This window comes from Falco punctatus, assembly GCF_963210335.1.
Source record: "Falco punctatus genome assembly, chromosome: 3".
NCBI lineage: Eukaryota > Metazoa > Chordata > Aves > Falconiformes > Falconidae > Falco > Falco punctatus.
This window is the reverse complement of record NC_137582.1, coordinates 47,434,040-47,447,006: the sequence shown is the minus strand read 5'-3', so window position 1 is coordinate 47,447,006 and position 12,967 is coordinate 47,434,040. Positions and strand designations below refer to the sequence as shown.

The following is a 12,967-nucleotide window of genomic DNA, read 5'->3' as shown; positions in this document are numbered from 1 at the left end:
CGGGCCCGGGCCCAGGCCCAGGCCGGCGCCCCTCAGGGCCCCTCGGCGCAAGGGCGGCCCCGCGGGCGGGCGGGCGGCAGCCGTGCGGAGCGTGCCCGCCGCGCCCCCACCGCCGGTACCTCGCCGCGCACAGGAGCCCGCGACACGCCGAGGCGCGCGGCGGGGGGAGCATTTGAGCGGGGGGCGGCGGGCGCCGATTGGCCGAACGGGGCGGAGCGGCAGTGACGGACAGGCCGGCGGCGGGCGCGGCTCCCTCCGCCCGGCAGGGGGCGCCGCCGCACAGCGCAAAGCAGCCGCAGCGCCGCCAGCCGCTGAGCCGCCGCCGCCTGGCCGGGGTGCGGGTGGCGCGGGGGTTATTTGTCGGTTTCGGTGAGGCAGCGGGGAAAGAAACTGTTTGACCGAAGTAAGACGGCGCCGCGAGCGGCAGCTTAGCGGCCAGAGGAGGGGTGTCCTGCCCTGAGGGCGGGCTGGGTAGGGGGAAGGGAGGAGGAGGCGCAGATACCTAAATATTTCCGTCAAAACAGTTATATAAAGTTATCGTGGGCGTTACATAACCGCTTTGACACTACGCGGTGTCGTCGTAAACTCAGTAGAAAACAAACATGACAAAAACGCCCGGGCTACACAAAGCCAGACCAGGGGCCGCGCCGTGGGGACAGGCCCTCTGCAGGCGCTGGCGGTACCCCTGGCTCAGCCTCCCCGCACCCCCGGGTCACCCTCCCCGCACCCAGAGGCCGGCTGCGCTGGTGCGTGGGGAACCTTCAGGCTGAGCCCGCCTATTCGGAGCGCAGGGAGACAGTTCCATTTCTGTATGGCACAAAACCCGGGTGCCAGGTCCTTCGGAGGCAACCGGAGGCAGGTGGACAGACAGACAGACACTCAGCACACCTCAGGCGGCTTCCTTCTGAAGGGCCACGGCTGCTCGGAGGACATAGCTGGCACTTCAGGTCACTTAGGTATGTTTAAGGGGCACGGTGCAAGTCAGAGGTAGCCAGCTGTAAGCCGATAAAAAGCCATTTGATAGCAATAGGCTGTGACCAACAGGAAAGCGCAAAGACAGAAGTAATGTTAAAGCCAGCCAGGCCTCCCTGGATCCCTCCGAGTGCCTTCAGTCAGGCTGTGGGGTTAAGCAGAGGGAAGACTACTTGGGTGAGTTAATAGCTAATCATACATAAAGGTCACTCAGCCTCAGCTAGTAACACTTCCAGCCTGTTACTTGTTCACTCATTTATCCTTGTTCATCTGCCCAGTGTCACAAAGTCAAGTTCTTACCGTGCTTTTCGGGGCACCCCGTAAAATACAAATGACTTCAAAACTAAGGCTAGAAGTATTTGTCCGGCAGCTCGTATTTATAATGTATTACCAGAATCTGACCTTTAGGAAGACACAGTTGTGGTTTTTCTCTACTCAACAGTTCTGGGAGGATGTTTCCCAAGGAAGCAGGCTTGTCACAATCTGCATGTAAATGCAACTAGGTTTCTCACCTTTCTCTTCTACCAAAGCTCTTGAGCCTGCTAGAGGACCAGAATCCTTCTAAGACTTGACATTTAATGAAATTACAAGTGGGCAGATGAAGGACTCCTGAATCCCTTCAGTTAGAAAGCTCAAGCTTTGGCCACTGTTTTAGATCTTAGTAAATGTAAATGGGACCTCAAGCTCCACACACTTTGCTTGTTTAATTAGAATTCAAGTTCTCTGCTATGCTTGAAGCAGAAGCAGCAAACCAATCTCAAATGGATGAAATGAAACAGTGTTCTTTCATTTAACTCGGGGCTTTGTCTTGTTGGTTTAAGAATTAATCATAGGTCCTTTAAGAATTAGTTTGCAAAAGAAAAAACAACCCCCTACCAAGAGAGATCCAAGTAGCAGCAATGAAAATGGCTGTTCTATTGCATTACATATGATGCTTACCTTTAATATTCAGATCTATGAAAATCTAAACCTACAATGACAACTGAAGAGTTCCACAGCTTAGTTTTGTGATTCTGCACACACGTCTAAAGAACAAACTTGCTGAATTCAATGTATTCACCACAAATTATGCAGTTTTATAACTAACATCCCCAGGACCCTTTGACCGTGAAAAGCATGGGGAAAAAAAAGCCAAGTTAGTTAAGTGTTAGTTAAGCCTTGCACACCAAAAACTAAGAACTGAAAGCTTGGTAATTTACCTAAACATCAATTTTAATGCTACTGCTTGCCTGGGTACAGACTAAGATTTCAGCCAAAGTTACCTCCTTTATGGAAAATATATTTTTAATAATTTAAGTGCTGCACATCCATACAGTCACCAACCTCCAACGAAACTATGATGCCCAAGTTTCATCCTCCTTATAACTGGCATATTCTTCCTTAAGTATCATACAATCCTCTCACACAGCATTTTGATTACGATCTCTAATGTCCATCATAAAAATCATCACAGAACTACCCAAGACACCTGGCACAAACATGACAACAAACAGCGATGAAAATTTGTAAATCAACTTTATTCAACGATGGCCATCATTTAGGCATCGGCAATAGTAACTTCAACTTCTACACCTGGTTCAATGCTGATGGAAGTGATCTGCTTCACAATCTCAGAAGGGCTGTGTAGGTCAATGAGCCGCTTATGGATACGCATCTGGAAACGATCCCAGGTCTTGGAACCTTCACCACAAGGAGTCTTCCTGGTAGTGATTCGCAGAGTCTGAAGAAAAATCATAAACATGGGTTATTTAGTTGATGCATACAAAGAAGACTAATCTACAATCAAATCAATCCACGTAAAAATACTGTATGGTATCTAAGTCATCTGGGAAGTTAATTCTAACACTCCTTCACCATATTCAATTTAATTTTAAAAGAATTGCCGATTAAAATGAACTGAAGCTTTGACAGAAAAAACCTTTCAATGTTCAAGATGTTTTGTAATAAACAGTTGCCCAAGTGTGGGAGCAACTTCTGAAGTCATTGCCCATTTACACCGAGTCACCTTCAATTTAGTAGTACTGCTTTTCACCTCACCCCCCCACGCCCCCCCTCAAAAAAAGATGTTTCAAATGCACATTTACAGAAAACACCCAAACTTTTAGGACAGGAAAACAGTGTTAAGTACCTTGGTGGGCATGCGAACAGGTCCTTTCACCTTCAGGTTTTTTTCCTTAGCACCTCTGATCAGGTCAGCACAGACTGAAAAAAAAACCCACAACAAAATAGGTCAGGTTTATGTTGTTTTTTTTTTTTTTTTTTGCTTGTTCTTTAAGTGAAGATTTTAAACAAGACGTTGGCTCAGAATAGCGTATGAAGTGATCATTGCCATTCATTTTAAGGGTTATCCTCATAGCCAACCACATACTAGTGGAAGTATTACACCATGGTGAGCAAAATCATGTTACAACAGTAGACAAAAGCCATTACAAGTGTAAGCCATATTTAAACTGTTACCAGCCTGAAGATCCTGCATCAGTGATTCTACTACATTTACATTTTATGATTAAAACACTGACAAAACCAGTTCCTAAACAAGATTAAATAATTTCTGAAGGAATGTGAAACTTCTAAATGTAACTCTTCATAACAAGTGACAGAGTACCAGTCAAGAAACAGCACATTTCACATCTTACACATTCAAACAGTGACAACCGAAAACCCCACAAGGACTAAAGGAATCTGCACTATCTTACATGAGTCATCACAACATGAAGTTTTCAGCATGATGAAAACCCCCAAACACTAGCTTCCATTACAAATTAAACCAGAATCTACTTGTCAGTGTATGAAGTGCTCTGGGTTGTTAGCCAAGTCACATACAAACACGCAAACACTAACATCTTTAACTACAACTGGTTTCAGTACATTCTACTTTGCAATACATGATGTGATAGCATACATATCACTCATTCTTAACAAACTACTCCAGTTAAAAAAAAAAAAAAGTATCACTCACCCTTCTCAAGTGATTTTACATTGCGACTTGTCAGAGTAATTCTAATGCGATGAATTGCCACCTCTTGTTCCACAGGTGCTTTGCCGGTATCTTTAAACGCCTAAAACGTTGAAGTTCCAAACATCAGACACTACAGTCAACACCAACTAACGATACCCGCAGCCTCTTAAAACCAGGCTTCTAGAGCCTAAAGAACAATTGAACTACGGGACTATTTTGTTCTCCTGACTAGACGACACGACCGAAGGGTACAGCGGCACAGAAGAAATGGTGAGCACTGGCAGGAAGGGCACTGTCCTGACTGCTTGCTCTGAGGGAAAGCAGTTTTTTTAATGTCTTAACTGCACCTCCCGGTGGGAAGCTGCAAGAACGTGCCTCCCTACACAGAGGGTGCTGTCCAGTCACGGATATTCCTCCTCCTCAAAAACAAGCCATTTTTGATTTCACGTCTCTTACAACTTAACCTCACCAGGAATTAAGTAACAAAGACAGCTACAACTTAAAACAGGGAGAACAAAAAGGGGCATCTGGCCAGAAGGGCTAATTCGGCCGCTCAGGGAACCGATTCGTAGAGTTTATGCAATTTGCCGCCTGCAAACCACTGGCCACTGACGTGGATGAGAGAAAACGACAGTGCCGGTGCGGAGGCGGCAAACACGGAGCTAACAAACCGCGGGCCGCACGCCGATGAGGTACTTACTACCTGTCGCACACGCCTCTAACACCGGCCGGACTTGAAGGCACACGCACGAGGCCCTGCGCCACCGCCGGGCCGAGCCGCCTCCGCTCCGCCCGCGCCTGCCCCGCCGCTCCGGAGGACGGCCCCGCCAGGCGGCCGCGCCGCGGCCTGGTGCGTGCCGGGCCGCCCGCCCCACCGGCCGGCTTCGGGGAGCGCCGGCGGCAGGCCCCGGCCGGAGACGCCCCGCTCCCGCCAGGCGCCGCCCCAGCGGCGGGGACCCCGCGGCCCGCAGCACGCGCAGCCCTGCCCCCGGGCCAGGCCCGGCACCGGCGGGGGGCACGCGGCCGACCCGGCCCGGCGGCCACGCGGCGCTGCCAGCTGCGCGAGGCGGCGGCCCCCCGCCCCGCCCCCCTCCCCCTCACCATGGCGGCAGCGGCGCCTTCCTGACCGACTTATTCCCGGGCGAGGGGCGCGCAGGGCCCAGCGAACAGCGGTGAGCCAGGAAGCGGCGGCGCGCGGCGCGGGAGAGGAGGCGCGGCGGCCGCGGGGCGCTTATATAGCGAGCGGCACCGCCTCCATCCGGGCGCTGCGGGACCTTTCACCCGCCGGGCTGCGGCCCGGAAGCGGCGCGGAGAGGAGGGGAGGCTGGGCCGGCGTGGCCTGCTCAGCTCCGCTGCGTGGCGGGCGGGGAGCGGTGGCTGCCGCCGTGAGGGGCCGGGGTCGAGCTTCGGGGGCTGCCGCGGGACGTGCCGGGCTCCGCGGCCGGGCGGTGCGCGGCACTGCTGGGCCTGGCTGGTGGCCGGCGGGGCACAGCGCTGTTCCCTCCCGGGCCTCGCGGGCGCCTGGCGCTCCTGGCTGCCTTTATTAGCAGCCTTCGGCTTTCTGTGGGGGGAGGTACCGGCGTGTGATGTATAAGCAAGTCCTTATTGCTTCCAGTGGTAACGAACCCATTCCCATCTAAGTTTTATAGTTTGGTTTTTTGGTTTGTTTTTTTAGTTATTCCTGAAAGTGGAGTTGTGGGAATGGAAGCTTTAAGTAAAAACGCTGGTTTCAATCTTTCTTAATTTTAAGAACTGAAATCCGTTTTATTGAAGCCCCTTTATTTAATCAATGATGGGTATTGGAGAGATGTTTTTTAATGAGAGCAGCCATGGATTTGGCCTGACGACTGACAACCGTCAGCCCCAAAACAAGCTTTTTTTCTGCTGGGAGAATGCTTGTTTCTAGTTATGTCCCTACTTGACAGTTTTATTGAAATGGAGAAACAGACATTATATGTTAGAAAGTGACAGCTGATAGTAAGGTCACTGTGATTATCTTTTATAAATAATATTTTAATTCTAGTTTGGGTTTTTCTCCAGTACTTGGAGGCATGTATAATGTTAGCAAAACGGCTGCCACCTTTGGAAGCTTAGCAATTACTACAGCTATTCAAAAAAGACTGCTTGGCCTGTTAATATGATGTCAGTTTCAGCTATCCCACTAAATACTCCGCCGGCCCCCCCTCACCCCCGATGCTTTGTAGGTCTGAATATAGTCCTTAAACTTCACATGATGCAGTTAAATTTTATATGCCAATTATTACATTGTGATGCTCAGTTTCAGACTTGTCTTGCACTTGGATCGTTTGTACTCACTCTTTGAAATCTCTGTTTTACTAATAACTTATTTGGGCTAGATACTACATTCTGATAAAGCCGTTCCAATAAACATGGTTACAGAAGTTGTCATCCCCTTTCTGCTTCCTGAAATGCAGCAATGTCTTTTGACAATGGAGATCAGTACTTAAAAAATCTGTTTTGATGATAGTGCTGTTTCTCTGGCTTCTTCCTGTCTGTAATGAGAGCAGTATTTGGTTCTGGTGCTTTGTTTTTCTGAGCCATTTAACAATTATATTAACAATTTTCAACTCACTTATGCATAAGGAACCCATGTTTACTCTGTTGTCAGCTATTCCAACTGTTTACTGAGGAAGTTCTCCATCTATAAGTGTTTATTTATCACTTTTAAATACATGGCCTCACACTGATCATGCCAAAACACTTAATTTTCTGGTAATCCAGATGGTTGTCAATCAACAATATTGCTACATTATTTACTTAAAAGTTTTATGAATGTTCTTAGTAAACTATTTCCAGATAAAATATTGAGCAGCTTGCTGCTGAGAACTGAATCCTGTGGGATTGTTAGAAATATGTCCGTGACCTCACTGATGATACAGACCTATAACCTGTAAGTTTTCATTTACTTACCATGAGCTATATACGTGCATAACTATGCCAGTTTCTGTGTCCTACTGAACCAGTCAATCTACGAATGTGTTACATCAACACCGTTGCTGTTGTCTACTAAATGTATGCTGTAATAGCATGAGGAAAAAAAGTCAATCTGCAAAGATACGTTTTCTCATACACTTAAGCTGTGTAAGTACAATTTATAGTCCCTGTATCAAGAAGTCAGTTTGAGTTTTGTTTGTTGGTTTAGGGCTTCCCCCCCAGGATTAATGCAAGGTTGACAATAAGTTCCTGAATTTGTTCCTTTACTTACTTAATTTTCTAGTATTGGCACCACCTCAGCTTTCTTTGCGATTTTTTCATTTTCTGAGCTTCCCCAGATTTCTCAAAGCTTATGGAAAATCCACATTAACAGCACACAAGTCATCTTTGCCAGCTCTTAAAATTCTTGGATGCAAGCTATCTGGAGCTGCTGATTTAAAAACCCCCTTCTGTTCCTATGTTTAAGCTTTTCCTTAGCTATTGTTAGAATTCTGTGATATATGTTGGTTTTCTCCACAAGTGTAGAATAGAAATTGATCTGAACTACCTGCTTTCTCTGAAAGACACAAAAAAATAAAACACTCCAAGCTTCATGCTATTCATGAGTAAATATCCATTGTCAATACAACTTTTTGCTTATCTTCTGGGTTTTTTTGTCATTTCGAGATTCCAATTCATATTTTGTATTATGTCTGGTTTTCCTTTGGTTACATATTGGTTTTAACGTAGGTTTTTCTCCCCAGCTATTGCTAATTTTAGTTGTGTGACTGAGTTTGGACTTATTAAATACACTTCTGGCATATGATTTTTAGATGAAGCATCCAGGAGTATTTTCCTTATGTCATGTAATTAAGAAGATAAACAATAAAGAAGCAAGACATGCTTTTAACATGACTTAGTAGTCTGTAGCAGAAACAGTTTAATACCTAATTTCATGATTTATTACACAGAATGTTGTTCCATGTGCATTCATTACACTTTCTGACTTTTGTTTTTTATGGATTACTAGGATTATTTTTTTCTCCCTTGCTTTGACCGGTTTGTCCTTCAGAATCAATCCTGAGTAATTAACTGAATATTGTTATCCATATATTTTCCACTAGCTTATAGTAAAGTAAATAAGATTACATTTATGCTTCCAAATTAGTAACTCAGTTCCTATTAATTAACTATATATGTGTAGGGTTAGGTTCTTGTCAGGTGTTTGGTTTTTTGCTTAATTTTAGCCTGATCATGTTTGTGCTAAATGAATGGTCACCTGATTTCTTTAGCTACTTAATGCGATTGCATTTAATCTTGCCAAGTTTTATCTGGGAAGCTTTTTTATTCCCCCTGTGACAGGCTAAGTTATACAGTTTTTTTATGCAGGAGAGATGTCCCAGTGTTCTGCAAATCTAGATCCGCTTGTCTAGATGTCAGTTAGCCTTCCATCTTCCTATGTTCATGTGACAAAAAGGATCTTTGATGAGATCTAGAGCGGTCATAATTCAAGAGTAGATCCTGGTATGAGTCTACCTATGTGACTGAAGAGTTAACCGGACGAGCATGTGCTTGCTGTGACTCAGTATCTTCTGAAGTATTGTAATAACTTCTTGACGTGAAAGCTTGTGCTGTCTTCTGGTGAACGCTGGACTCTGGTGCAGCTTTGGGTGGTTCAAAGGACAGACATATTCCCCAAGCTTTGCAGATTGGCTTGTGAACACCATTTATTCTTTTGAGTAGATTTATTCTACTTGTTTCACACAGGTGCCCTGTGGATGGTTTTGACAGGGCTCACAGTAGCTACCTTAAATCTGCTTTGTCAGCTTTCATTGTAATTATCTGATGTGGAAGCTACCTGGGTTATGCCAGCCTAATGCCTCTAGTCTTTGCTTTCAATGGTGATTAAGATACGGCCAAAATATATTCCAGCTTCCTTCTCCAAGGTCTTTGGGATCTGAACAGACCTCTAAAGGTTTTGTTTGAACTTCTGGTCATAAGATAACTATGAAGCAGGATCACACTCGAGGCTTCTCAGGAAATCATCAGTAGGTGGTAGAGTATCTAAACCAGTCAGCAGCAATGCAATGAAAGCTATTTTCAAGCCTTTTAAAAAAGGCTTCAGCATCTGTTTGGTCTTAATTGTAGGTATCTGCTGATTCTCTTATGTTAATGTGAAGTTACTTGGTTGTATCGTGTCTCAGAACTCTCCTCACAAGTTCTTTGCTCAGCAGTTAAGTATTACCTCTTAATATCCCTTTGTTGTCTCTAGGTTTTGAACATCTGTAATTACTGTGGCTACAGGTGCCTCAGCTGCAACTGAAAATATCCCCTTTTTAAAGATTGATTTGTGTAGCTGGGTAGTTGCTAACTAGTAACTAACATTCTCTGCAGGTAGCAGATGGGCAGAAGGCACAGTGCATGAGCACCAGTCTGCAGCTTGAGTTCTCATAGTGCACTTTGCCCATCCAATTTAGATTTTCTAAATTTTCATGCCAATTCCAGCATAAAGCTCATCATATAAAAATTGACACACCCCCCCTCAAAATACTAGGTTGTCTTTACCTTAAAATTTTTTCACATAACATGGAAAACATGAACTAGATACATTACTCAGAAAAAAAGCAATTGTGCTTTGATGGAGACCTTTACTGTTGGCACATGTTGTGGCAAATATTGATCATTAAGAGATTTTTTTTCAAGTGGGCAGCGTGAACTTTGTAGTTATCACTTTTTTACTTCTAAATATGTACTTTATGCCTGAACAGATAATACATTTGGCTTCTAATATCATTGGCTTGGCTAGACCAAAACTTCTCCTTTGTCAGCCTGTTTTGCCTAGTTCCTCTGACACAAATCACAGTAACATAAAATACATAGCTGCTGATACGCTAGAGCATTTCTAGTGACACCAGCTCTGTGATACATCACTGCAGTATGTCTTTGAACACTCGGGATTGAAACAAGATTGTACATCTGGGCTGCTTTCAGGAGATACTATTTGAATTTGTCCTGCTATAGTTCAGTCTTAAGATTTTTTTCAAATTGATGAATGATGTCTTCTCTGCTTGTCTGGAAGAATGTTTGTTGCTTCTCCACTCCTTGCTCTGCAGATGTGATGCTTCTGTTAAATTTGCAACAATGAAACAGCAACTTTTTGCAGAGAATAACTGTGCAACTCATACAGTCTTGACAGCACCAAGGTAATTTATTGATGAGAAACATGTAATTTGCCAGTAACCAGTGAACTGTATGTTGTGGATCAGTATCAGCAATAGAACAGAAATCACGGTACAGATGCTTACGAAGTGTTAATAAGCACCTACAAATTTCTTGCATACCCTTCTACAACTCATCCCACTTACGTATTCACACAGTTCTATATGCACATGCCCTCTCTTGTGAGAAGTGTGGGTTACAAATGCACACTCACTGTTTCTAAATCCTTGTTGGAAATGTGGGCCCACGTGCCTGTGCAGCTAATCCACGTGCAGTGCTGGTGGGAAGCATGCCCTGTGAGTTCCCGCGCGCGCTCCTGAGAGGTGGGTCCCCACTAATCCTGTTGGTCCCCTAGCCAGTACTGGGAGTGGTGTGGCAACTACTTACCATGTCCAGTGGGGAGGATGCTGTCAGGCCTTAGAAATACTAACACCTGCTGCTCCAGTACTGCTTTCCCACCCCAAGGTTTCATGCTATTTACACTCATGTTCCTACCATATCATCTGTTGTTATCCAGGCTATGTTACCAAAAGGGGGGCATGCAATTCCTTTACAAAAAATCCCCAATAGCAGTCCAGTGAAAGCAGAACTGGTGGACGCACAAACAAAACTGTGGTTTTGCATCTAATTTTCATTTTGGAAATCACCTTGGAAGACTTTATGTGTGCAAAGGTTAATCAAGTATAAAAAATACATTCCAAACTGCACAAATCTCTCCAATGCAGATTTGGCCGCTTGGGGCAGTACCACTTGGTACTGTTTCTCATGATCTCTTTTATTTTGAAAAAGTAGGCAGGTTGAGAAGACTGCAATAGTTTGTAGCGTATGTTAAAAAGTTGCATCTGCTCAAATAATACCCATGGGACTCTTTGAACATAGCAAGCTGGTTTATCAACTGATTTGGAAATGGCTTCCAGGATGCAGGTGGGAAGAATACACTTACCTTGCTGACTTCTTTATGGGTGCTTTGTACTCCCAGTGCTTAGGAACTAGGGGTGCATGGTGGTACTTACAAACTAATGTAATATTGTGCTAATAAAGACTTTGGAGCTGTCTTCTCCTTAGGTCTGCCTCCTGCAAAGACTTTGTGGGAAGCTACCAGCAGCAGAATGTTTGCATGGTTGGATGTCTGTCCTTGACGAAGAAAACGTTGATTCATTTCACAGCAATTATGTTTACCAATATATGTAGTCCACATATTTTTGCCCATGACCCTCTGTCTGCTGTTTCAGAGCCCAGTTATGAAGTCACTGATTACATTTTTTTCTTCCAAAGACCAGTTTAATCTAATCTAATTCTTTGGCGAGACAGAGTAGGAGGGAATCGTTTCACGGTGCTTGCGCTGCCTCTCTATCATGGAGCAGGGATAATTTAAGGAATGATCCCAACCTCACACTGCCTTCCAACAAGAGGGAAAATTTGTCTTGATATAAAATGCATCACTGCACCGTGTTTGTTGGTTTGGGTTTTTGTTTTTTTTTTCTGAGAAGTTTTCCCTTATCCCTTTAAAATCAGTTTCCTTTTTGCGATATTCTTGATCCAACTGGTTTTTGGATGATGAATGTTTGCAGGCATAAAATTTAGCAAAAGCTTACCACAGATGAAGAGGAGATTTAAAGCAAAGGGGAATCACCATTTTAACGATACAGGACTATTAGAGATTAGCTGCATCTCACGCTTTTATCTAGATTACATCCAGGTGTCAGGTTGACTTCTGTGGGACTTGTGAAGAAATGCCCTTCTAAACCCTGGCATCTGTAAAGAAAGTCTAAATCCAGTTCAGTAATGCATGCTCTGTTGTGACCTGACCCCCTGTGAACTAGCCAAGTTACATTACTCAAGCCCTGGCAGAAACAGGAATAATAACATAAAACTTAGGACCTGGAACTAAAGGAGATACCATGGTGTTAAAAATGTGCTTTAGAAACAGGAATTATTAGCCACTGAGGAAATCATTACACTGTGATTGTTCAGAACAGCTGGTCGGATCCACAACATAACATGAAAGTGATTCAAGAGGCATCAAATACTAAGTTTTGGTTTCAAAGCACTTGCTGACTTCTCTGAAAAGCTAATGTGGCAAAGTGGCAGCTGCAGCTTACTAGGTAGAAATTATGAGGTTGTGGTAGAGGGGCAGGAACAACAACCATAGAGTCTGTAATGTCATTTCATAGAAGACCCAGAAGTTCTGTTTCAGAGAATAACTGACGGGAGAGTACAGCAAGGCTATTAAACTTGTATTTCATCTAAATGTACAGCAGTAGTACTGTTACTGTAGGAACTTCACTTGTAATGAAAACAGGGCTTGTAGATGTCCTTTCACACCAGTCTGTAAAACATTGTTACATATGTGGAATATGGTTTGGTTAGTCTCCCAGGGAATAATATAAAATAGAAAAGTCTTTTTCCCACTTAAGTGTTGTAAGAGCAACTATATGTAGATGCACACAATCGCACTTCCAACATTCCTACCTCTGTGCACAGTGAAAACTCTAGCAACAGGTTTTGCAGATCAAGGGGAACAGTATTGTCTACTGGTTTAAAACTGAGGAAGAGATAGTATTTGCACTTCAGAGAGTTGTGGTCAAGCAATTCAATTGTTAGGCAAATAAAATTAATTATTGTGGTATACGTAGAAGGTGGTTTTGAGTATGGTAGCCGTGTCCCCTGGAAAAATATCCACCAATATTAACATTTGTAATTTTTTCAGCATTATGATCTCATGTTTTTCTTTTAAGTACAAAATAATCTTTCAATAACTATGACTGTTGGAAGATGTGACTCAATGATCTTAAAAGTCTTTTCCAGCCTAAATGGTTCTATGATTCTGTGTTTCTGAGAGCACCCAGCAGGTACTTTGCGCTATCAATGCCCCCTTCCTGC

General features: G+C 44.2%; 2 protein-coding genes across 2 annotated transcripts in view; both read right to left on the bottom strand.

Annotated features, from left to right (window-relative positions):
- MOS (MOS proto-oncogene, serine/threonine kinase) overlaps window positions 1–12,967 on the bottom strand; it is a 30,373-nt gene that overhangs the window by 4,118 nt on the left and 13,288 nt on the right. The window lies entirely within an intron of this gene.
- Window positions 2,469–5,198, bottom strand: RPS20 (ribosomal protein S20). The gene is made up of 4 exons (XM_080379294.1): window positions 5,033–5,198; window positions 3,932–4,031; window positions 3,101–3,174; window positions 2,469–2,692 (listed from the first exon to the last, which is right to left on the bottom strand). Exons 1-4 carry the CDS (start codon window positions 5,033–5,035, stop codon window positions 2,510–2,512), a joined length of 360 nt encoding a protein of 119 aa, XP_080235420.1. The 5' UTR covers window positions 5,036–5,198; the 3' UTR covers window positions 2,469–2,509.